At 50.3% G+C, this 20,445-nt stretch overlaps 8 protein-coding genes across 8 annotated transcripts; 4 read left to right on the forward strand and 4 right to left on the reverse strand.

Annotated features, from left to right (window-relative positions):
• Positions 1-433: 433 nt before the first annotated feature.
• NPL4 (nuclear protein localization protein 4) lies at positions 434-2,534 on the reverse strand (the record flags this gene model as incomplete). The annotated part of the gene is made up of 4 exons (XM_051473067.1): positions 434-718; positions 767-2,231; positions 2,278-2,474; positions 2,523-2,534. The coding sequence occupies 4 exons, from the start codon at positions 2,532-2,534 to the stop codon at positions 434-436; spliced, it is 1,959 nt and encodes a 652-aa protein (XP_051323287.1).
• A 430-nt stretch (positions 2,535-2,964) lies between these two features.
• Positions 2,965-3,650, forward strand: J4E85_008844 (uncharacterized protein; the record flags this gene model as incomplete). Its single annotated transcript, XM_051473068.1, has 2 exons — positions 2,965-3,360; positions 3,420-3,650. The coding sequence occupies 2 exons, from the start codon at positions 2,965-2,967 to the stop codon at positions 3,648-3,650; spliced, it is 627 nt and encodes a 208-aa protein (XP_051323288.1).
• Positions 3,651-4,106: 456 nt separating this feature from the next.
• Positions 4,107-5,345, reverse strand: J4E85_008845 (uncharacterized protein; the record flags this gene model as incomplete). Its single annotated transcript, XM_051473069.1, has 2 exons — positions 4,107-5,017; positions 5,072-5,345. The coding sequence occupies 2 exons, from the start codon at positions 5,343-5,345 to the stop codon at positions 4,107-4,109; spliced, it is 1,185 nt and encodes a 394-aa protein (XP_051323289.1).
• A 279-nt stretch (positions 5,346-5,624) lies between these two features.
• J4E85_008846 (uncharacterized protein) lies at positions 5,625-6,925 on the forward strand (the record flags this gene model as incomplete). The annotated part of the gene is made up of 3 exons (XM_051473070.1): positions 5,625-5,770; positions 5,882-6,105; positions 6,156-6,925. 3 exons carry the CDS (start codon positions 5,625-5,627, stop codon positions 6,923-6,925), a joined length of 1,140 nt encoding a protein of 379 aa, XP_051323290.1.
• A 5,624-nt stretch (positions 6,926-12,549) lies between these two features.
• On the forward strand, positions 12,550-13,359 carry J4E85_008847 (uncharacterized protein; the record flags this gene model as incomplete). The annotated part of the gene is made up of 1 exon (XM_051473071.1): positions 12,550-13,359. One exon carries the CDS (start codon positions 12,550-12,552, stop codon positions 13,357-13,359), a length of 810 nt encoding a protein of 269 aa, XP_051323291.1.
• A 300-nt stretch (positions 13,360-13,659) lies between these two features.
• Positions 13,660-15,115, reverse strand: J4E85_008848 (uncharacterized protein; the record flags this gene model as incomplete). Its single annotated transcript, XM_051473072.1, has 4 exons — positions 13,660-13,724; positions 13,780-14,219; positions 14,275-15,009; positions 15,069-15,115. The coding sequence occupies 4 exons, from the start codon at positions 15,113-15,115 to the stop codon at positions 13,660-13,662; spliced, it is 1,287 nt and encodes a 428-aa protein (XP_051323292.1).
• Positions 15,116-16,138: 1,023 nt separating this feature from the next.
• J4E85_008849 (uncharacterized protein) lies at positions 16,139-16,898 on the forward strand (the record flags this gene model as incomplete). Its single annotated transcript, XM_051473073.1, has 2 exons — positions 16,139-16,797; positions 16,850-16,898. The coding sequence occupies 2 exons, from the start codon at positions 16,139-16,141 to the stop codon at positions 16,896-16,898; spliced, it is 708 nt and encodes a 235-aa protein (XP_051323293.1).
• A 1,813-nt stretch (positions 16,899-18,711) lies between these two features.
• J4E85_008850 (uncharacterized protein) lies at positions 18,712-19,949 on the reverse strand (the record flags this gene model as incomplete). Its single annotated transcript, XM_051473074.1, has 2 exons — positions 18,712-19,604; positions 19,661-19,949. The coding sequence occupies 2 exons, from the start codon at positions 19,947-19,949 to the stop codon at positions 18,712-18,714; spliced, it is 1,182 nt and encodes a 393-aa protein (XP_051323294.1).
• Positions 19,950-20,445: the final 496 nt, after the last annotated feature.

Consider the following 20,445-nt stretch of genomic DNA (forward strand, 5'->3'; position numbering starts at 1 on the left):
TGCACAGACCACGTCTTCTTTCTATAATCATATCATCATCGCCGCATACAAAACACTTAGCCATTGCTCAGTTATGCTCAAATTGTTCAAAGACCGTATAGAAGATTCCACAACACACGTGTATATTAACAAATCAGATAAGTTGTGCGATTCACATAGAGCAAGTGATGACTTCGGACATGTCTCACGGCAGATGTCAAAAGCACAATTCAACGGATATATTGCACATCCTGATTGCTTCCCGAGCGATCACCAGATGCTAGAAATCTGTGACGACGCCAGACAATGCATGCACTTCCGCTCATACCAAGCTCCTCAACTCCACCAGTATGCCCACCACAGCCAGACTTGATGCGCGTTTCCATTGTCGCTCGGATTACAGACCTATGGTGTCAGAGGTCGCGCCCCAGGAGTGTGACTAGCCTAGACTAATCTACTTCCCAAGCTTAACCCCCTTTACCCTCTTAGCCAACTGTACTGAATCGGAATCTGAGCCATAGGAGGACTGTCGCATCGTACCGCGGGTGTGGTCTCGGGCTGCAGCCCCCCTACTGGCCGACTGGGATTGGGGCGAAGATTGATAGGAACGTTTCGGGGGGCGCTCACCACTTTCTTTGAGAATGGTCAGAAGGGTTGCCCAGCCTCCGGTGTGTTGGAGCGCTGAGCCTTCTGAGGTGTCGTGCGTTGATGCTACCTTGAAGAGCAATGATTCTTCGTCCTAGTCGTACAGTTAGCAAAATATCCATGCAGTTTTGCAGTGACGCACCTTTGACAGAATGCCGAGGTTATGGATAAAGCACAGCATGTGGAAATTCGAGATGGCGTTGAGACCGCTGGTCGTGTTGAGCGCCAGCCCGTTCGCTCTAGCGTTGAGAGCTTTGCCGAGATGTGAGATCTCTGGCATCTCACCCATGGCCTCGCGGTTCTCGATCGGGAACTTGCCGCCAGTGAAAAGAGGGTTTGGCTGAGTAGGGAAACCGTGTGTTAGTGTGAGAAGCAGATATTCCACAGGGAAGTCAGGTTTCGCGATTTCTTGTACGTTCGCACCGTGTTCGTTGATCCTTCTGTAGAAAACTTCAGGAATGTACCGCGCGCGGTTCAAGGCTTCATTGTCTTCTTCCGACTGAACAAGCATGACTGATGGCTCGGCTGAGGGCTCGATGATGTCTGCGCGGACCATCTCGACGGCGTCGTTCGAAACCTGGTACGACGAGATGCCAATCTGGCCTTGATCATCGCCGCTGATTACACACGTTACAAAGTTGGATCCGTGTCGTCCAGTATCGCTCCACTTGGAAGGCCGGGGGTACCTTGCTTGGTACCGTGCTGCGAAGCAGATTTCTAAGGAGGAAAGGTAGTACGAGTCCATGTGACGCTTGCAGATGACGGAGCCGTCGCCCTTGTCCGCGTCGAGGAGATCAGTAAAGATCACCCCCACGCGTTGCAGCCCACACTGCGCGGCGATCTCGTCAATCTCCTTCTCGTTGTCCCATTCGCCTAGCGATATGCCATCCGCCTCGTTGACTTGGGGTGGCTCGTAGATGGTCTCGACAACAGCCTTTGTTCCCAGCGGCACCTCAGTATACTCCTCATACCTGCCGTACAAGAAGCCCAGTCGCTGACAGCCCGTTTGTCTCCAGAAGTTGATCACATCGTCCACCACCTGTATCGAAGCGAACTCGACGTGATCTACCATGCGGTACTCTTGTGGCTTCAGCGAGATGGCGCTAGGCATGCACTTGGTGCAGATACCCTCTGGGAATGGCTTGTGTCCCGATGGACAGTCGGGGCGTACGCGGTAGTAGGGTTCGGTCAGCGGTGGCATGTACGAGCTACCGAGCTCTGGCCTGTTCTTCGCCGAGTTGACTTTGCGGAGGTATGAATGGAAGGAGAGGTGCTTGATCTTCTTCTCGGCGAGGTACGCGGGCGAGTAGGGTTCGAGGGGCATACAGTAGTCGCACATGCCCTTGGGTCCGTGGGAACACATGCGGGCGTCGCGTTTCCTGGGGATTTTGCCATCCTGTCTGTCTAGCCTGTCGTCGAGCGGGGACTGCCTGACAACCTCCCATGGGTTCTTTATAGTTTGCAAAGCATCGCCGATGGGAACGGAGCCCATGTTGGTCTCTTCGACGGGTTTGCCATTCAGTCGTGCGCCGCCGGTCGAAGGTGCGGCATGGCCGTTCGGTGCCGCAGACTGCTCCTCGAAGGACAGGAAGAGTTGCGCGCCGTTTCTACAGTATCGTTAGCCGTGAAGACGAGATCAGGCAAGTTACATACGATAGTCCCACTTGCTTGAAGCTTACGCCCTCAAGGCCAGCGAGCTTCCTCGCGTCGCCTCCCTGCGGCTTGTTGCTAACACTGATGCTCTGGATGTCGACATTCTTGGGCAGCTTCTCGGCAACCTGGGGCAGAATCGACGAAAAGGTGTCCTCGGGCTGTACCGTCAACCGGAACTGGCCGTCTTTGCTAACGAACTGGTGCGAATTAGTAAGATATCACCTGCATTGGGCATAAAGACATACCCTCAATATCATGATCGGAGCGCTATGAATTTCGTGGTAGAGTGGATAAAGGTGATGCAGGTGGTAGGCTGTAGGGAGGAGGTTTGGGAGGGAAGCGCAACCGGAAGAAATAAGTAGACAAAGGCGAGGTGCAGTGGTGAACCTTGGTTGGTGTTGGTGATTGATTCGAGAAGGCGCCTGTAGCGGAGCGGACATGGATGACGCAGACGCGCTAGAAGGACGCTAGTCGAGCGCGGAACTGGACAGATATTCGCATGTATCGATAAGTGAGACAACAGCGACTTGCCCTCCCTCTTGGTCTTCACCTACCCCATATCTCACTACTGAGAACACCGTCGCCCCTTCATATTCTAACGTCGGGCGCCTCCATCGCATCGCGAGCTTGTCATACCTCTTCACATTCCGCGCAAACAAACCACACACAACCCACACAACATTCACCATGTGGCCCTTCGACATGGTCGACTGGGTAATGCTTACCGTGCCCATCGCTTACATCGGTATCCTCGCCGGATCGTTCACTGTCTTCACCAACCTCTACCGCAAGCGTCAAGCCGCCAACGCCGCATCCCTTGAACCCTGGTTCCCCACACATCTCCAACGCAATGTCTACCTCTCCCTGCTACACATGGACGAACCCAAGGTCCCGGACAGCGTACTTAAGGCTGCGCTATTGCGTCGCGCAACAGAGGACATACATAGGATTGTTCAGATAAGAAACGCCAAGCAGGCGCTGCAGGCATTGCTGCAGAGGGGTAGCGTGGGCGATGATCTGTGGCAGCGATTCCAGCGGGCAGAGAAGGAAATCGAGGAAGAACTCAGGGATGTCGTCAACGAGGTGAGTCCTGAGAATCTAGATTGAAGTCAATTCTTTGAGCATGACTGACATTGAGACAGGCCAATGCCTTCGCACCGAATTGGGGCCAGACCATCTTCCAATCCGCTTCGGAAATGGCACAGAACAACCACATCCGCGAGCGTCTCGGTGAGATCACAGCCAAGGCACCAGCGGAGAAGGAGTGGTGGGAGAACCGCAGGGCTGGCATCCAGTCCGAGTTCATGAAGGAGTTGGACGAGGAGAAGGCCAAGAGCGACGATGGTGTAATAGTGGAGAAGGCCAAGGCATGAGGAGTGCAAAGTCGTGATGATGCGCGCGTTTAGTTCTAGGGGTCGAACATGGGGTTACTGAAGATGTATAGGGCCATGGCCTTTGCAGCATTTGTGTAGCTATCCATTACGCCTGTGATATGTCTCAGTCGTTCAGTTTTGATGTATTCGGGGACACGGCGACTGAGACATCTGACAGGCATACTGGACAGCTACACATCAGTAGCTACGTGAGCGGATCAACATACTATGATCCTCGTTCGCAGCCGAATTAGTGGACTTGAGCAGATGATCAACCCTGTCAAACTTGTATCAACTTGTTCAAATGCTAAATTGCAGTGCTATAAACGCCATTATCCCATAGAGTACAAGCCCCATACTGCTAACTAACAAAGACTGTCTGTCGTACACCAGATATACAATGCTCGATCTTCCGTCTCCCTCTTATCTCCACCACTTCATACATCTAGCAACCCCTTACTTCCTTGTGGGACCGCTGACACCGGCACCGATAACACTGGGCAGCTCCTCGGCACCCATGCTGTAGAGCATACCAATACCAGCAGAGATCAAGAATGCCAGAGTGACACCGGCACCGGCAAAGAGCCAGAACTCAACCGAGATGTCCTTCTTCTGGCAGGCGGGGCCGCCCCAGTAGGTGACCTTCCTCTGGCCCTCCATACCCTTTCCGTCTTTGTGCTCGACCGTAGCGGCGCAGGCGCATCCATAGCAGTCAATTGTCTCCTGATCAGAACCGGATCCACGTCCCTTGTGGAGGAGCTTGCACTCGCCGTGGCTGGAGCAGTTGTGGGTCTGAGTCTCGCAAGCCGACATGGACTTGAAGCAGCTAGGAAGGATACCGCGAACAGGTCCCTTCTTGTTGTCGGCCGCAATGACGACGGGGAAGTCTTCAAGGTCAGGCACCTTGGAGACAGCAGGTACGGGCTGCGAGGAGAGGATTGCCTCGGGGTTCTGGCGGCGGGCCTCCTTGGAGGGGACATCGTAGGCGCCCCACGGTTGGGCAGCGCGCTTGGACTTGGACTTGGCTGAACGCGGCATCATGACGACAGTCGTGGAGAAACCCGTCTCCTCGGCCTTCTTGTTGACGCTGCTCAGCACCTGGGCAATCTGCTCGGTCGATAGGTCGTCTTTCGCGCCGGTGGTCCAGATGTTGAGGTAGCCATTGTAAGCGTCCGACTTCTCGTTCGGTGGGAGCGCCGACTCAATGTCGAAGTTGGACGTGTATGTCCGTTGCTGGGGGTCTGAGAGTGCCGGCAGCGACTTGGCTTGTGCTATGAAGTCCATGACCAGGCGCTCATTGTCTTCGATAGATGGCGCACTCGATATCGCAAAGTCGTGTGTGCGGTCTGATCCATCGTTGATGATGACTGAGAGCTCGGGTTAGTCGTATCCTTCGCGATGCTGTCGTCACGTATGCCCACCTGTTGCCTCATCTTGCTCGGCGCCCTCCACCCACATCAGCAGGTGCGCCTTGGATTGCTCTGCATCGTCTGCGCCGAACAGCTTCTGGTGCCTTCCTCCATACGTGTTGATGTGTCTGATTGTCTCGGCGTCGGGGTGCTCGACAGAGTGGAATCGCGATAGGCCCAGGCGCTGGGCAATGATCAGACGCGCAGTCTCGGGACTGACGGTGGGGCGAGCTGCAAGGACGGTGCAGTACAGCGATGAGGCGACAAAGGCGCCGGATAGCTTCATGGTGGCGGTGAGGATGGAGTTGAGGACGTTCCGCGATGATGCAGGTGCATCATCGCCATCCTGAGCTGCGCGGCGACCTAGACGGAACTAGCGCCGAACCTGCCTCACCTCCGCCCGCAACTATCAGTGATACAACCCGTGGGGCGCTATCAACCGCATTCCCTTGTTAACGCCGTACAGCTTCACGCGCATTCTTTGTTCTAGAAAGACCTAAATGTCTCTCTACTTGATCTTGCGTTCCTCATTCTCATAACACTCGCTTCCGCCTGCGCCAGACCAATGTCTACGCCACTGGTGCTTCGGCGCAACTTCTCCCTCTTGAACCGGATACCACATGCGCGTATAGTCCGATCGGCAGCACGAGATGGCCACGAGCGAGTCATAATACAACGAGTGCGTATAGGGCGACCATTCCTCAGCAGGTCGTGAGTCGCTTCACACATCCCCTGTACTTCCCACGTGCTAACTGTCCACAGACGATTAGTCGGTGCCGTCGCAGTCGGATTGGCCTTTTACGGAATCTCGAGATATATTAGCATAAGTGTTGAAGTTGAAGAGGTCAACGACGGCGGGTGGACAACGGTCGGCCGAGAAGCAGACGATGAAGACGAAGACGACGACGAAGAATACGACCCTATACTATTCATACCCACCGGCTTTTCCAGGCTACAGCCGAAGAGATTTTGGAAAGGGTCAGATCCAGAATGGCAACAGTTCAAGAAGCTGGCGACAGACCGTCCAAGGGTTGACAAGATACGAGGTACGATATCCTTAGCCGAGCATGTCGTTCATGTGCTGACAACGTGACAGGAGAATTAGTCTACAGAGTACGAAACGCTTTCGCCAAGCACCCAATTCTCGTCGCAAAAGCCGGCAAAATCGACACGAGCAAAGGCAAAGTGTGGATTGAGGTCAAGTTTCCAGACACCACGCCCGACGAATACGCACAGCCCGGGATAGAGCTGTTGGAGGATGGAACGTTGCGGAAGGCAATGAGACCAGTCGACAGCACTGTTCACCACCGCCTGAATCGGCTATTCTATCCCAAGGAGGCAGCAAAGGCCATATACAACAGCACAACGAGCAAACTAGGAAGCTCATGGAAAGGATTCAAAGTCTATATGGGCTGGAGTCCAGAATCGAAGACTGAGACCGTCCAGGAGCTCGTTCAAAGAATAAGCGCCAACCCGCGATCATCGGCGAACCCCGCGACGAGCGTCACTACAAGGCCTTTCTCCACGTCTGCGACACCTACCCAGCAGCCAGGTGCGTCGCCCTCTGTCGCACCTGTCGACGGCGCTACCAAGGACCTCGACCGCGTCACAATCGATCCCAAAAAGTTCACACTAGACCTGTCGCAATTCCAGGCCGACTTTCGCAGAACGTTCAAACCATACCCACACCCAGTTCCGCGCGGCGCCTTCGTAGTGATGGGCCTTGTCGAGGTCTATGGCGAGCGGGCCAAGATCACGGTCAGTGTGCACGCTGTGTACGACCCCAAACAAGGTCGCTACGTGGGCGTGAGTGCAGTGCCGTACAATTTTGTGGAATTCCGTCAGTCTCCAAAGGGCGGGCCGTAGATCCTGAATGATGGGATTTGAAGCGTTATACCCGGCGTCGAGGGCGTTTTGAGCGATTAGGTATCACGTCGTGTCATTCATTGTGTGGGTAGCGTCTGCTTGCGTTATGTGATCACGTTGAGCGGCATTTCTAGGTGTTTAGACTGCATTGAGAAGAGGACACAAATTTGGAAAATCGTCCACGACGTCTTTGCTTGTCTCAAACGTAGCATGGCATTTGCGTCTTTTTATTCACGTGTTCATCTGATCTCTGATTTCCGTCTATATAGATTCGATCTGTCGCTCCTCTCTTTTCACATTTCAACGCACAAACTTTCGACTTTTTCTACCAAAATGTCGTGCCCACTTTGCGATGAGCTGGTGCTTTCTTTCGAAAGCCAAGATCAAGACCTGGATGTCGCTCTGCCCGCCAACAACCTACTAAAAGTACATGATGCACATTCAAGGGTTTGTCTCGACCAGAGCTTCTTCGTAGCTCGTCTTCATCGAAAACCACCAGTCACAGTTCTCATGGCCTTGTTTCAAAGATCAACACCGCACGGATTCAGAAAGTTCAAAAACTGATGGCTGCCAGTTATGATACTCTCGCCTTGCTGCCCTTCTCCTCTTCTACACTCATGTTTTTCGCAAACACCAAAATCAGAATCGAACTGGCACATGAGAATATTGGAGAAGAAGTATCTTTGATTCAATCGCATGTCGAGAGAAGATTATGTCCTGCACATCTATTTTCAAAAACATGGTACAAAGAAACCATGTGTATCGCCTTCCCAAGGTCGGCTTTCAAAATTTCTAAAAGCTGCTGACAACATATGCAAGTGTCGAAAGATACACTTACTTCGCATTCATGAACTACTACAAAGCCGCCACACTTAGTACGATGCGCTCTTTGTCGCGACAGAGCTTAAAGTTCGAAAACAAGAGGGTAGTTGTACATGGAGTGAGTGCGGACTTGCTCTGCGCTTTACCAAAAGAGCATCATCCGGAAAACATGGTTGCGACGACTGAGACGTACCTCATGTACTAGATCGAGACGTAACTCATGTACTAGATCGACAAGGTGACAAGGCCGTGGACTGCTATGGCTGGTATAAAAGCTAACTGCTCCTGTTATTGTCCTCCTCTTTCATGCTTCAACATACCACTTGTTTGTTTTCTCAAAATCCAGAGCGGAAGCGGTCATGGAGTCGACTCCTGCTCCTCTTCCAAAAATACCATTCCTACATTGTCATGGAGTTCTGTCGCGCCTCCTCTCGTTCAACAAAAATAAATACTATAACGCCCAATAACTTTCCGGTGGCTGCCCGCCTTTCCAAATCGACAGTTGGATTGGAAACCATCGGCCTACCAGGATGGCCAGGGCTACTTTCCTCTTCAAAAACCGAGTGACTAGACCATGGTTCGACTTCGTCTGGTTGTGCGCTACGGGAGTGTCTATATAAACCCTCTTCCGTCGACCTTTTACTCCTCTTCCAATCCACTATTACTCTATCGCGGGAACAAAAAGACAATCAACAAGATGCTATGTGCTGCTTGTGTGCTGCTTCTGTGTTTTCTGTCTATCAAAAAGTGGAATCCAAAGTTTCATGTCTTTCCCCCCTCCTTCCTGGATATCGAAAACAAGATCTATGTCTATCATGAGCCTTCCAAGGTTTCTCTGAAATTTTCGCAAAATCAGTACATGACTGCGATCAAATTCCTGCAATAACACTTCACACAATTGAAGAGCTCCGCAATTCAAGACCAGTAGGTGGTTTTCCATATTTGGTGCTCTTAGCGGGAGTCCACAACAAAAAAGACAGTTGCTTTCCTCCCTTCCAGCGACTTTCAACTCTACCGCCTTCTTTCTCTTTCCAAAACGGAGTGCTGGCAGAGACATGAGAAGAACCTGAGCGCACAGCTCTACTTACACTTTTACTATTACCGACAAATGTTGGCGGAGCGCTTTGCTGGCCGGATTCTACTACTCAAACATTCGCTACGACACAGCTATGACCGCTGTTTGGTGTTCTGCTCTAAAGATTATTACAGCTCTTGTATGCCGCCGTAGAAGCATTCATCCGGGCTATTACGGCTTTTCGGCAGCTGGAAGTTCTATGTGGACGCTATATGAGCCAAGAAAGAGCCAAAACGGGGTGTAAATATCCCCTCTTTGCTTGCTACAACTCTTCTCTTTTTACAACATCCGGTCACAACAGCAAAAGTGACTTTCTTCCAAAACAATACCATCACGTTCCAATGTGGTATTTTCTCTGAAATCGACTCCTCTACTACGTATGTCTTGCCGTCCTTCCGCCTCTTCCTAAAATCGAATGTGTCGATTTGATGTGTTGCCTCCACCAGCGGGGTTTACCATTCTACAACACTCTCAAATACCGAATCCAGACGATATCTTGTTCTCCATGTTTAGTACTATGTTATCTCGGGGTATTTCCAAACACCCCTGCAAAGATTACATGAGAATTACAGGCAACGCAAGATACATTCCACGCGGCGGCTCGCAGGCTTTCAGTACAAAAGATCCCTCATCACCGTCTTCCGTTGCTTCTCTATTTCAGCGGTGCTTGCGATCATCGAAAGATACAGGCACAATGTTTATGTGCGAGCTGTCCAACAAGAAAAAGAGATGGAAACCGATTATGAAATGTTTCGGCCAAGTTCACAGACAATGCCTCAAAATAAGACTCGTGTCTCTATTACACTAAGATCAAAGTCCGTATGTCTTAACTTCGGTGACGTAGTTGCTTGGGCGAAATGGCGTATGTATAGATAGCATGAGAGCGTGCGAGTATAGAACGACTGTAGCGAAGGAGTACAAAGCCTTCTCTCCACTCTTCGCCCTCTGCGTTGTCTATACCTCAATCTTGACCTCGCTTTCTCCAAAATCCGCGACATTCGCTTAATGTGAGAACCGAGTCTGCATTTCGCTAGCAAGCTAGCAAGAAACGCGCGCCAGTTCCAGCCCGCATGTTCCACCGCATATCCAAAAACCATGTAGGTGTTTTTGATCTCGATGCAACACACGCACATCAGTGACATGCAGTCCCCAAAGCATTATTACGAGAATGCCTTGCGCGAAAGCGAGCCTCATTTTGTAAGGGTCGTCTTCTTGCCAAATTGATGTTCTCCTGCCAATACTTGTCAAAACTTTATCCCATGTTCATCGGCGACGACGTTAAAGCCGATGGTTATTAATAGTCTTCCGTTTATCGACTCATGTCCATCCATGTCTATAGCCACGTATTGAGACTTTTCAAGAACATAGACTGTATAGGGAGAGCCGACGCATCGACTATCACGATGCCACCGGAAGGTTTTCGTATCGACCGTTGTCAAGACAGGAGCAAAGTCCGCATCATGGCCTTCTCCGCATCGCGCACAGTCTCCTTCAATGATTCATGCCAGCCTCGCCGTTGTCAATAATAGCAAGATTGCGATGGAGTTGCCCCTTGGCAGCAACACGAGTTCGTACAGCTATTAGCAGAATCTGTGCTTCCTCTGTGCTTTCTCCGCGTGTAGTGCTTTTTTCTTATCAACGAGCCACATCAAGGTCAAAGCCACGGACTCCACAGGGAGGTGGCTGATAAAAGCAGTGTTCAAGCGAGTGATGATGCTTTTCTCAACCGATGCGCATGCATCAATGTACCCAAGTGGTAACCAGCAACATGACGTAAGTACGATAGGCTTGGACGGGTGGTCAAACGCAAAGCGTCGAGGTACGAGGATGTCGGGCCGTGAAAGTGCCGCGCGGTCAACGGCGGCGTCGCAAAATACGAACTGCTCGGTACTCCTGCTGAAAGCATGTGCAGCGAGGTAATGCGGCCAACTTGCAACGTTTTCATTCCATCTTTCCGTTCGCGGGCGGGGAACTGCTGTCGCGCCTGCTACTGCAATGCAGTCGTTCACGCTAGAACTCAACGAACGGCAATTCCTTCACCCGATGCTTGCACTGCGCGTGCGTTAGCGCAGCGTAGTCGCTTGGTTACAACCGACATTTACGTATGGTAGTAAAATGTCTGCTCCGTGTATGCTGATACGTGGGAACTGTCGGATGTGAATCTGATTTTCTCAAGATTGCCGAGGCCGTTCATGTAATGCAAGTGCCAGGTTTTCCTCTTACCACGGTACTCGAGCCCGGCACGAAGGGCCCAGGTCTTCCTTCAGACATGCTTAGGTCCCAGACGTCTCTTTCTATCACAGCAACCGACAGTACTCGGCATCTTGCTGCGGGAAACATAATTTTCAACACGCGAGTGGAACGTCGTACGTGCTGTGAGCGCTCGAAAGCGGGGATGAGGCAGAGTTTTGCGTACAACCTATGATCGGTGACGGAGTGGAGAACTGTCAAAGTCTGTTCTGTAGAGGCTGACAGAATTTTGTGGACTGCAGCCCAAATGCTAGATTTCAGAGTGCGGACCGGCATCGCGCTGACATGTGAGAGAATGAAGCGACTTGGTTGTAAAAGGGTCTCGATCGTTACCAGTCGTCAAGTGTCATCCACCTCGGCGTTCAGAGGCCACAGTAGAAAGCCGTGGAGTATCAGCCGTGTTGGGAGCGCCACGTGAAAATGTCAAAAGCACGCGAGGCGTCGACGCCGTCGCCTGCGGCACCGCCTGAAGATGCCGCCGGATGGACAGCAGGCGTTCCTGGTGGTTGACGGAAGATTGCGGCTCGGTACGGGCCCATGGCATTTCTAGGCTTGTCTCATGGCCATGATTGGTGGGCGCATCCAAATTATGAGAAAGTCAGAAAAGCAATACTTTGTTTACTTTCTGTTTCGGAGGTCCTTGCTGCACAACAGAGCTCAATGCGCGCAGCACTGTCGTCGCAACCTGCGATGAATCATGACGCACCTCGTATCGTCTCGATTCGCATGACAGCATTACACGTTGTCGTTGGTGATTTGTGCATGGATGGACTCGAAATGGTGAGGATCTGCGCGGGACGTTTTTGATGTCGGGCGACGCCTGCCTCAATCTGCTTAGCGCGCTCCACCCCAAGTCAGTCCGCAGTCCAGAACAATGCCTCGTCCGGTCACCAAAAACTTGTTCCTGTTTGTTCCTGCGCTGTTCCTGAAGAGACAGCTAGCCTAGACATGGATGCTGCGTTAGGTCCCCCAACGTCGCTCCCCAAGCCCACTACCACGCAAGATCTTCTCGTGCATATGCCGCGAAAACCAACGTGGCTCCAGCGACCCGGCGAGCGACGATCAGTCGTCAGCATCGTGATTTGACGGCTACCCGACGTGTAATTTCCACATCAAGCTTGGCCCCTACAGCCCTACCAAGATTGACGAATGGTCAAACCCCACAACCGGCGCCGTCAGACCGGGCTTGCGGGAGATGGTCTTATCGCACGTGGATTTTCGGAGTTGGCAGTAGGCTTGGGTGAAACACTGCAGGAAAGGCCGAGAAGGCTACGCCATGCGCTGTCTCGCACAGGCGGTGGGCCACAGCTGTTAGTTCCGTTCACTGTGGGCGCTTCCTAATTTCCGTAAATATAAGTAAGTCGAGGAAGGCACCATGAAGCGGTATCTCACTCCTTTGAAGATCCAACTCAACCACGCTCTCTAGCAACCCCACAGTCATTCCTTGATCAACTGATCTGTCATTCATTCATTCATTATGCTTACCTCTACCTTCATTTTGGCCCTTGCTGGCCTCTCCTCCATGATCGAGGCATCTCCTCTTCAGGCACGTGGTGGAAGCAAGCGTGGTCTTGCCTTCCCCAAGAACCACAACGGTGTTTCTGGATCCCAGTGGACTCACAAGTTCGCCGGCTCCAAGGTCTCCTGGATGTACGACTGGGAGGCAGTCATCGACGGAACACCCCTCGACCTTGAATACGTCCCCCTTCTCCACTCCAACCAGCAGTGGTGCACTGAGGGCTGGAACACCAACATTGCCAATGCCAAGAAGAACTACAAGGTTTCGCACGTCTTGAGCTTCAACGAGCCCGACCAGGCCGGTGGTGGAGGTTCCAACATCGACGTCGCCACTGCTGCCGCAACCCACAAGAAGTTCATTCAGCCCCTCGCCGCCCAGGGTCTCCGCATCGGCTCTCCTTCCGTCACCAACGCCGACGAGCCCAACAAGGGAATAAACTACCTCAAGCAATTCATGTCTGCCTGCAACGGCTGCCAGATCGACTTTGTCGTCGCCCACTACTACGCCTGGGACAACGCTCAAGACTTCAAGAACTACCTCACCAAGTTCCACAAGACCTTCAACAAGCCCGTCTGGGTTACCGAATTTGGTGTCACTTCTGGCAACGCCGACGAGTTCCTTAAGCAGGTCCTTCCCTGGATGGATGCTCAGCCCTGGATCGAGCGTTACGCTTACCACATGGTCGCACCTAGCACCGACCAAAAGTACCTCATCTCTGCTGATGGCCAGAGCCTGTCTAGCATTGGCAAGATCTTCGCCACTGCTTAGGAGTTCGCTGTCTTGATAGACGCATCACGAGTTACGACCTTTTTACCTTTTACCTTCTTGATACCACGTTACCTTCTTGTCCATAGACTTTGTCGAGACTTCGGTCTATACCTCAAATTATCATTCATTTACTATCAAACTTATTCAATTGTAATATGTGTGAAGGCTATACATTAAGGGATTAATTTCTGTACTGATATCTACTACCGTCGACAGCTCTACCATCCAGCTCTGCTACATTATACCGGGTTTCGGGAAGTTCATGAGCGGCTACTGGCAGCTCACTATATGTCGGTAATTTTACATCTGCTGTTTGCGACTCTGGTTCTTGTGCCACCTCCGTTGCAGTGCTGGTTGATCGCCGTCTACGATACAAAAAGAAGCCAATGGCCCCTAGCAAGACAACACCGCCCACTGCACCAGCAGCTATGCCGCCCATCGCGCCACCTGATAATTTCGACGTTTCTTTTTGTGGCGGGGGTGTGGCGGAAGACGTGGGCAAGGATGTAGCGCTAGGCGAGCCCCCCTTAGAGTTCGCGCAGAACTCGCTGACCATGTTGTTTTGCTTATCCACTGCGACGATGTCGGAAGTCTTCGATCCGGTGTTTGCTTGCCAGATGGAGAACATCCCAGCATCTTGATTGACCATTAGGTAGGCAGAGCTCATGAATAGGCGGCCCAGGACTGGTAGATCGTTGTCGTTCTCGAATTGCAGAGAGTTGATCACGACGTTGCGGACCGATGTGTTCGTCTGAACCGCGCCATCGGAGGCGATATATGTATCGGGAACGACTAGTTCGGTGTTGGGGATCTTTACGGAGACGCTGTTTTGGAGTTGGATCGTTAGACCACCGTAGTAACTACACCATGAGCGTTAGCTACCTATCTTTGGGAAAGAGTTGCCATTACACCTACACGTTGTTTGGCTCAAAGAGCATCGTGAAGTAGTTGATGCCGAGGCTTCTCGCCTCCGTCTTGTCATCTGGTGGCGTTCCACCTGCGAGCGACCAAAAGTTGTTGTAGTAGCTCAGTGGAAGAGACATCAGCCCTGCAAAGCTGGGACTGATGCATGCTTGCATAGCCGCTGATTGTGAACCCATGAAGACGCTCATATCGGTACCATTGGGCCAGTTGAGAAGGATGTCGCCAATGGTCACCACCATACCCGTTCCACACTTACCGCCATGGTATAGCGGGGCCGTGAAGTTGTCGTTTTCATCCGCGATCAATGATCTGTCCAAGCCACCGAGAATCAGCGAGCCCCGAGTCTGCTTCTCCGCAGGGCCACCGACCAGCCCCCAAAACATTGAGTATGCCTTCGTGCCTATATCACCGGCGGATATGAGTGCGTTCAGGAAGGACGAGTTGCTGCCTAGTCCAAGTTGAGACTGGCTGGTGAAAGCTTGATTGAGATCTTGTTCCGGAACGCCGAATCCGAATGTAGAAAGCGTGGTGTTGTCGCCAAAGCTGAGAGTGTCTTCTGTCCAGTCGGCCTTGAAGCCATCGCTGTCTTTTCGATCGCCGATTGACTTGTCCGTAGAAGATTCTGATGCATCATATGCGCCGCCACGGAATGTCACGCATGCTCTAGATGAGTAGGCCTTTGTACAAAGTCCATCGGTTCCGTAGATGTAGGTTTCGTTGTAATCGCTATCGATTACCAGTTAGCTATGGGGAATTCTTAAGCTGAGTGATGCAATTAGACTTACCCGCTGGCGAAGAATGAGATGTTCTGGTCATTAGAACCGACTGTCATGGAGATCCCTCTCACGGAGGCCCCGTTGGGTAAAGACACATTCTGGATGGGTGCGACAATAGGCTGTGGCTGACACTGGCTTTTCGCAAAGATCGCAAAGTGTAGAATCCCTAGAAATAACGGGAACAGGCCTACTGGGAGACCCATTGCAACGTTTGGTGTTGCAAATTCGGAAGTGACGACGTACGGGAGGACTGGAAAGCTGAAAACCGCGGGAGTAGAGGAACCGCAAGGCTGTAAGGTACTTTCAGGCGGTAGCGCTTAAATGAGTCGTGTAGCATATCTGACCGAATTTGGTGTTGTACTACGCTCAGTTCATGCCCTGCTGCATCGCAATCACATGGGGTTAGCGTACATGTACGTGCAAATTCACCAACCAGCGCGCGCCGCTTAGCGCCGATAGCATAACCGCGCGCAACTCCTTGTACGTGTCTTGATACTAAAGGAGCTGTGCCGCAATGTCGCATCGATGGATTGCCAGCTGCGACGGAAGATTCCATTTTCTGTCGCATTTCACGATACCTCTGAGCGTGTGCTTCAGACTGCACGGCGCAGTTGCTTTCACGATCCGGTAACCGGCGATCTTTCTACGCGCTCGATATCGCCTGTGCACGCGCTCACAATACTATTTCCCGAACAACTTCTTGGAATCAGCTGTCGCATGCCCGATCTCACTACCTCTCGTGCACTCGACCCACTTGCCATCAAGCGATGATGCGTTCCCGTAGACAAATCGAGTTTTTGGTGTTGGCAGTGTTTCTGCTCTGCTCCTGGTATCTCTTTGACGCCCATTTCAATGTCGCCGAAAGAGGACCGGCCGAGTCCAGCGTTGATGAAAAGCCATGGCGATATGAGGCAACGGAAGCAGAAGAAAAGCAAGAGATATTTGAGCAAGAGAATGCGAATGCTGGCGCGAAAGAGAAAATGCCATCGACTTCCACCACCTCTCAACATATAAGCACATCGACGCAAAGTACTGCTGTCGCGACGCCTACCCCATCCCTACCCGATCGCGTCGTGGTGATGGCAAAGCTTCCAACCGACGACACAGATTGGGTGCAAACCGATCTACCAGACTGGCAAGCAGCCATTTACGACATCGACACTGAAACTCCGCACAACATATCGACCCTGGATCCGATGACTAACAGCACTCTACGCACCCTCCGGAACAAAGGGATGGAAGCAAATGCGTACCTCGCATACATCGTGCAGAATTACAACAACCTACCCTCAACAATTGCGTTCATTCATCCACACAAGGACGGCTATCCGATTGCATGGCATACCGACAACCAAGAGCATTCCAACGTCGTCTCTCTGCAAAGTCTCAACATCAATTTTATCCAGAGCAACGGCTACGCGAATCTGCGTTGCGTCAACGATCCCGGCTGTCCGCACGAAGTGATGCCTTTCCGAGATCCGCCTGAGGAGCATCGAACGATCGAGGCAGCGATGCCGGACGCGTGGCGAGAGTTGTTCAACAACACGGGTGTACCACATATACTGGCGACGCCTTGCTGCGCGCAGTTCGCCGTGTCGAGCGAGCAGGTACGAAAGCGGTCGTTGGACGAGTACCAAAGGTATTACACGTGGTTGATGGAAACTCCGCTGAAGGACGAGACAAGCGGGAGGGTGTTCGAGTACCTTTGGCACATTCTGTTTGGGCAGGAGCCCGTTTAGTAAGTACTGAATCGATCGAAGTCGCGTTGCGCCGCTGCTAACGTGAACCAGCTGTCCCGCATATGAGAAGTGCTATTGCGACGTGTATAACAGATGTTGAACACACACCTTCCCGTGGGTAGAGCAAGAAGAAGTTAATTTGACGTGGGATCTCTGGCGGGCGGAGTTCTTCGTTCGGCTATCGCAGTCGCGTCGCCGAACCTGCCCGAAGATCCCCCACACCAGCTGTCTAGACTGAAGATCACGATACCAACATGAGCCGCGACATCTCTAGTCGAGTTGCTGATACAGCGCTCTGTGCAAAAATAAACACTCAAGCCGACGCCGTGACAGCCTCACGCCCCGGCATGGAGCGCCGTTCCCTTCCCTGCCATGGGCCAAAAAAAATGGCAAAAACATACAACAGCGCGTATTCCTTGGTGGTTACCTACCCGAGTACTAATGCGCCGGTATTATGCTTGTATATAGCTAAGCGGACAGGAAGCCTAATTTTTATAATTCTATAGTTGTATGTAAAAGAATAGGTGGTTTAGCGTATAATATAGCTATTGCAACCCTAGGACTTAGATTTGTCTACTTTGTTGCTGCGCTCTTAGAATAATAATATTTGTTCTCTATTACTAATTAAGGTACCTAAACTAAATATAACTAATTACCTAATACTTATAACTAAATTCTCTAACTTATCTTACTACTTTATAGAGCGCCTTTTATAATTTATATAACCTTAATTAGTAAGTCTATATTAGAGTTCTTCTATATATTTTTAATAAATTTCTAGTCTTATTTATTTAAATTTTCTATTACTATATTATTTTTTACTATAGTAGAAAGTTATTAAAAGTAAAAGTATTAAAAAGAGAAGTAATATTAATGTTTACGCTATAAAGTAGTAATTACTAGCTACTAAATATTAAGTATATTTAGTTTAGTAATCTTAACTTACTAATTAGTTAGTAGACTATCTACTCTAATACTATCTAAAAGGCGTTACTCTTATAGAAGATAAAAGTAGTAATTTTATAAAAGCTTAAGAACTTTAGATATACTTACTATAAGTAATAGGTTATCTAGGTTTTCTTATATTTACGTAATAGTAAGCTTTATAAAAGTAGATAAGCTACTAAGAAAGAGAAGAATATTACTTATAATTATATATTTAGTATTAGAGAATATTATAAAGAGTTTAAGTTAAAGACTAAGTTTAATAAAGAAGCGTTAGTTAATAAGAAAGAAAAGAATAAATAGAGAAAAAGAGAGCTATATAAGTAAATATTCTTATAAGAGAATTTATATTATTTTAAAATTATAATACTTAGTTACTTTATTATAATAGTAAGCTATAGTTATTTATTATAAGTTCTATAGTTATATATAAGGTATTATTATTACTTAATTACTATAAAAAGAGCTACTTTACTAAGTAATTCTTAGGTGCTAAGCTATAAGGCTTAGTTTAAGCTTCTCTATACTACTAAGAATATATTATAAATACTTTTATTTTATAACTTTTTTTAATACTAGTAGAGGGCTATACTAGACTTAGATACCTTTTTAATAATACCTACTAGCTTATATATTTATCTTAATGCAACCCTAGGACACAGCAAGCTAATGGAAACAAGCTTAGCCAGGTCACCGGCTAAATGTTGTGCTATTGACAAAAGCGCGAATTTTGGTAAGGGTCAGACCTGACTTAGGACGCAATAAGATCTGTAGGTGTGTGTCGCAGGCTAAACGCTGTTGGAAACGTTCCAAGGTTGTTATTAATAACCTCGTGCGATGACCTTTGAATAAGCTCAACTACGAGGTAACAAACAACACAATACACACGCTCTATTTCAGCTATTCTGTCTACAATACCCGCACCCGACCGTGCGACACATGTACGACGGGACATCCTAGAAATCAAACTACCTAGGTAGCTCTGCCTCAATAACACTTTCTACAGAGTGACGTGGTCTCCATATCTTGAGCACCTTCAATCCTGAACTCTCCACCAGCGCTCGCCACTCAGCCTCCGTTCTCTCCTTCGCACCAAGGCACGCCATCATGGTGATATCGGACGTTGTCACGCGAGCGAGCGGCTTCACAGAACTAACCAAGCTTTCGTGAATGAGAAGCTTCGAATATCCGGGTTCCATAGCTTCGGCAAGGTGAGAGAGGATCTGCTTCGCCTTTGTGTCTTCCCAGTCGTGCAGCACGTTGTGCATGAAGTAGGCACGGGCACCTTTTACTGGCTGTGGTTTAAAAAAGTCATGAGGGTGGATAGAGATGGTGTCGTCAATAGTCAACTCCTTGAGAATATCGGGCAGGTCTTGGAGCACCAGACTGCGCTCAGGGATATCAGGGTGGCGCAGATGGAATTTGATCAGGTCGTGGCCCTTGCTACCACCAACATCGACGACAAGTGGCCGGTCAGGCTTGGACTCTTTCACAAGAGTCTCAGTTGGGTAAACATCAACCCAGGGCGTCAAGTTATGCTTGGAGTGACTCTCCATGGCATCATTAAATTCCCTTGCGGCGGCAGGGTTCGCGCCAAGGGACTGGAATAGATTCTCGTCTGAGCCCCTCATGAACTGCCAGTTGCAGTCGTTGGGGTTAGTAGGGACCTTGTATCCCGTCTTCTTGAGGTAGGCTGGCAAAGTCCTGAACATGGGGGAATTGACGAAGCCATAAAATTCACCATAGACGTTGGCGAGGGCCTGATCCTCGGCGAGAGCGCGTACCCACGGTGTAGGCTTATAGGTATCCTCGGCGGTCTCGATGACAAGATTCTGCCCAGAAATCTGCCGAATCATGCGTCCTGCATTGCCGTCAGAATGCTCCTCAAGAGTTAAGCAGAACGGATATGTAACCTACGGATAAGTACTACATCGACACCCGTTAACTCAGCCAGCTCCGCGCAAGTTTTCTCTCCGCCTCCGGTCTCGATCCATTTGCTGAAGACACCCGCGTCAATCAACGTCTTGACGCATGCATTGGTGGCCGGATTGACCCAGCAGTGCTGCCAAACAATGTCCCACGGCTTCTGTACTTTGCTCAATGCCAGGGTCAGCGCGTCCATGGCACGGACGCGCTCTGCTTCGCTAACGAAGGAGTTCGCGTCGAGGCCCTCCAGGGCTCCGATAAGTTGGTCTGCTGATGCCATGTTGAAAATAGGAATTATTTTTTGGGAAAAGATGCAGGAACAACGCGAACGATACGCCGTCTACTATTTGACAAAGAGTAATGTTGTTATCTACCGTAAATCGCGGCCATATCTCCCGGCCGACTGGAGGTTTCCACATACTATAGTAGTTAGTAAATTTCTTGTAACAGATAAGCGCGTACTAAGATCCATTCTTCCTATGTACTTTTCCTGATACGTAAGCTGACTTGAACGACACGTGATGTGGCCGAACTTCTACGGAGTAATTAGTCCCGGGTTCCATCTAACAAGCCGCACGATTTGATGGAATGCGGGTTGAAGTGGTTAGCACTGATCAGTTGAGGACACGGTATCCGAGGTTTGAGTGAGCAAGGATGTCTCAGGGGCGGACCCACCCGTTGGGCCCCCAACTTCTCACGCCATCCTTGGCAGGTAGCGCGTGGCATGCAGCCCCTCGAACTCGTTCGAACGACCTTGACAAGACCTCGCTATTGTA

Source organism: Alternaria conjuncta (genome assembly GCF_024043145.1).
Source record: "Alternaria conjuncta strain BMP 0040 chromosome Unknown scaffold_14, whole genome shotgun sequence".
NCBI classification, from domain to species: domain Eukaryota; kingdom Fungi; phylum Ascomycota; class Dothideomycetes; order Pleosporales; family Pleosporaceae; genus Alternaria; species Alternaria conjuncta.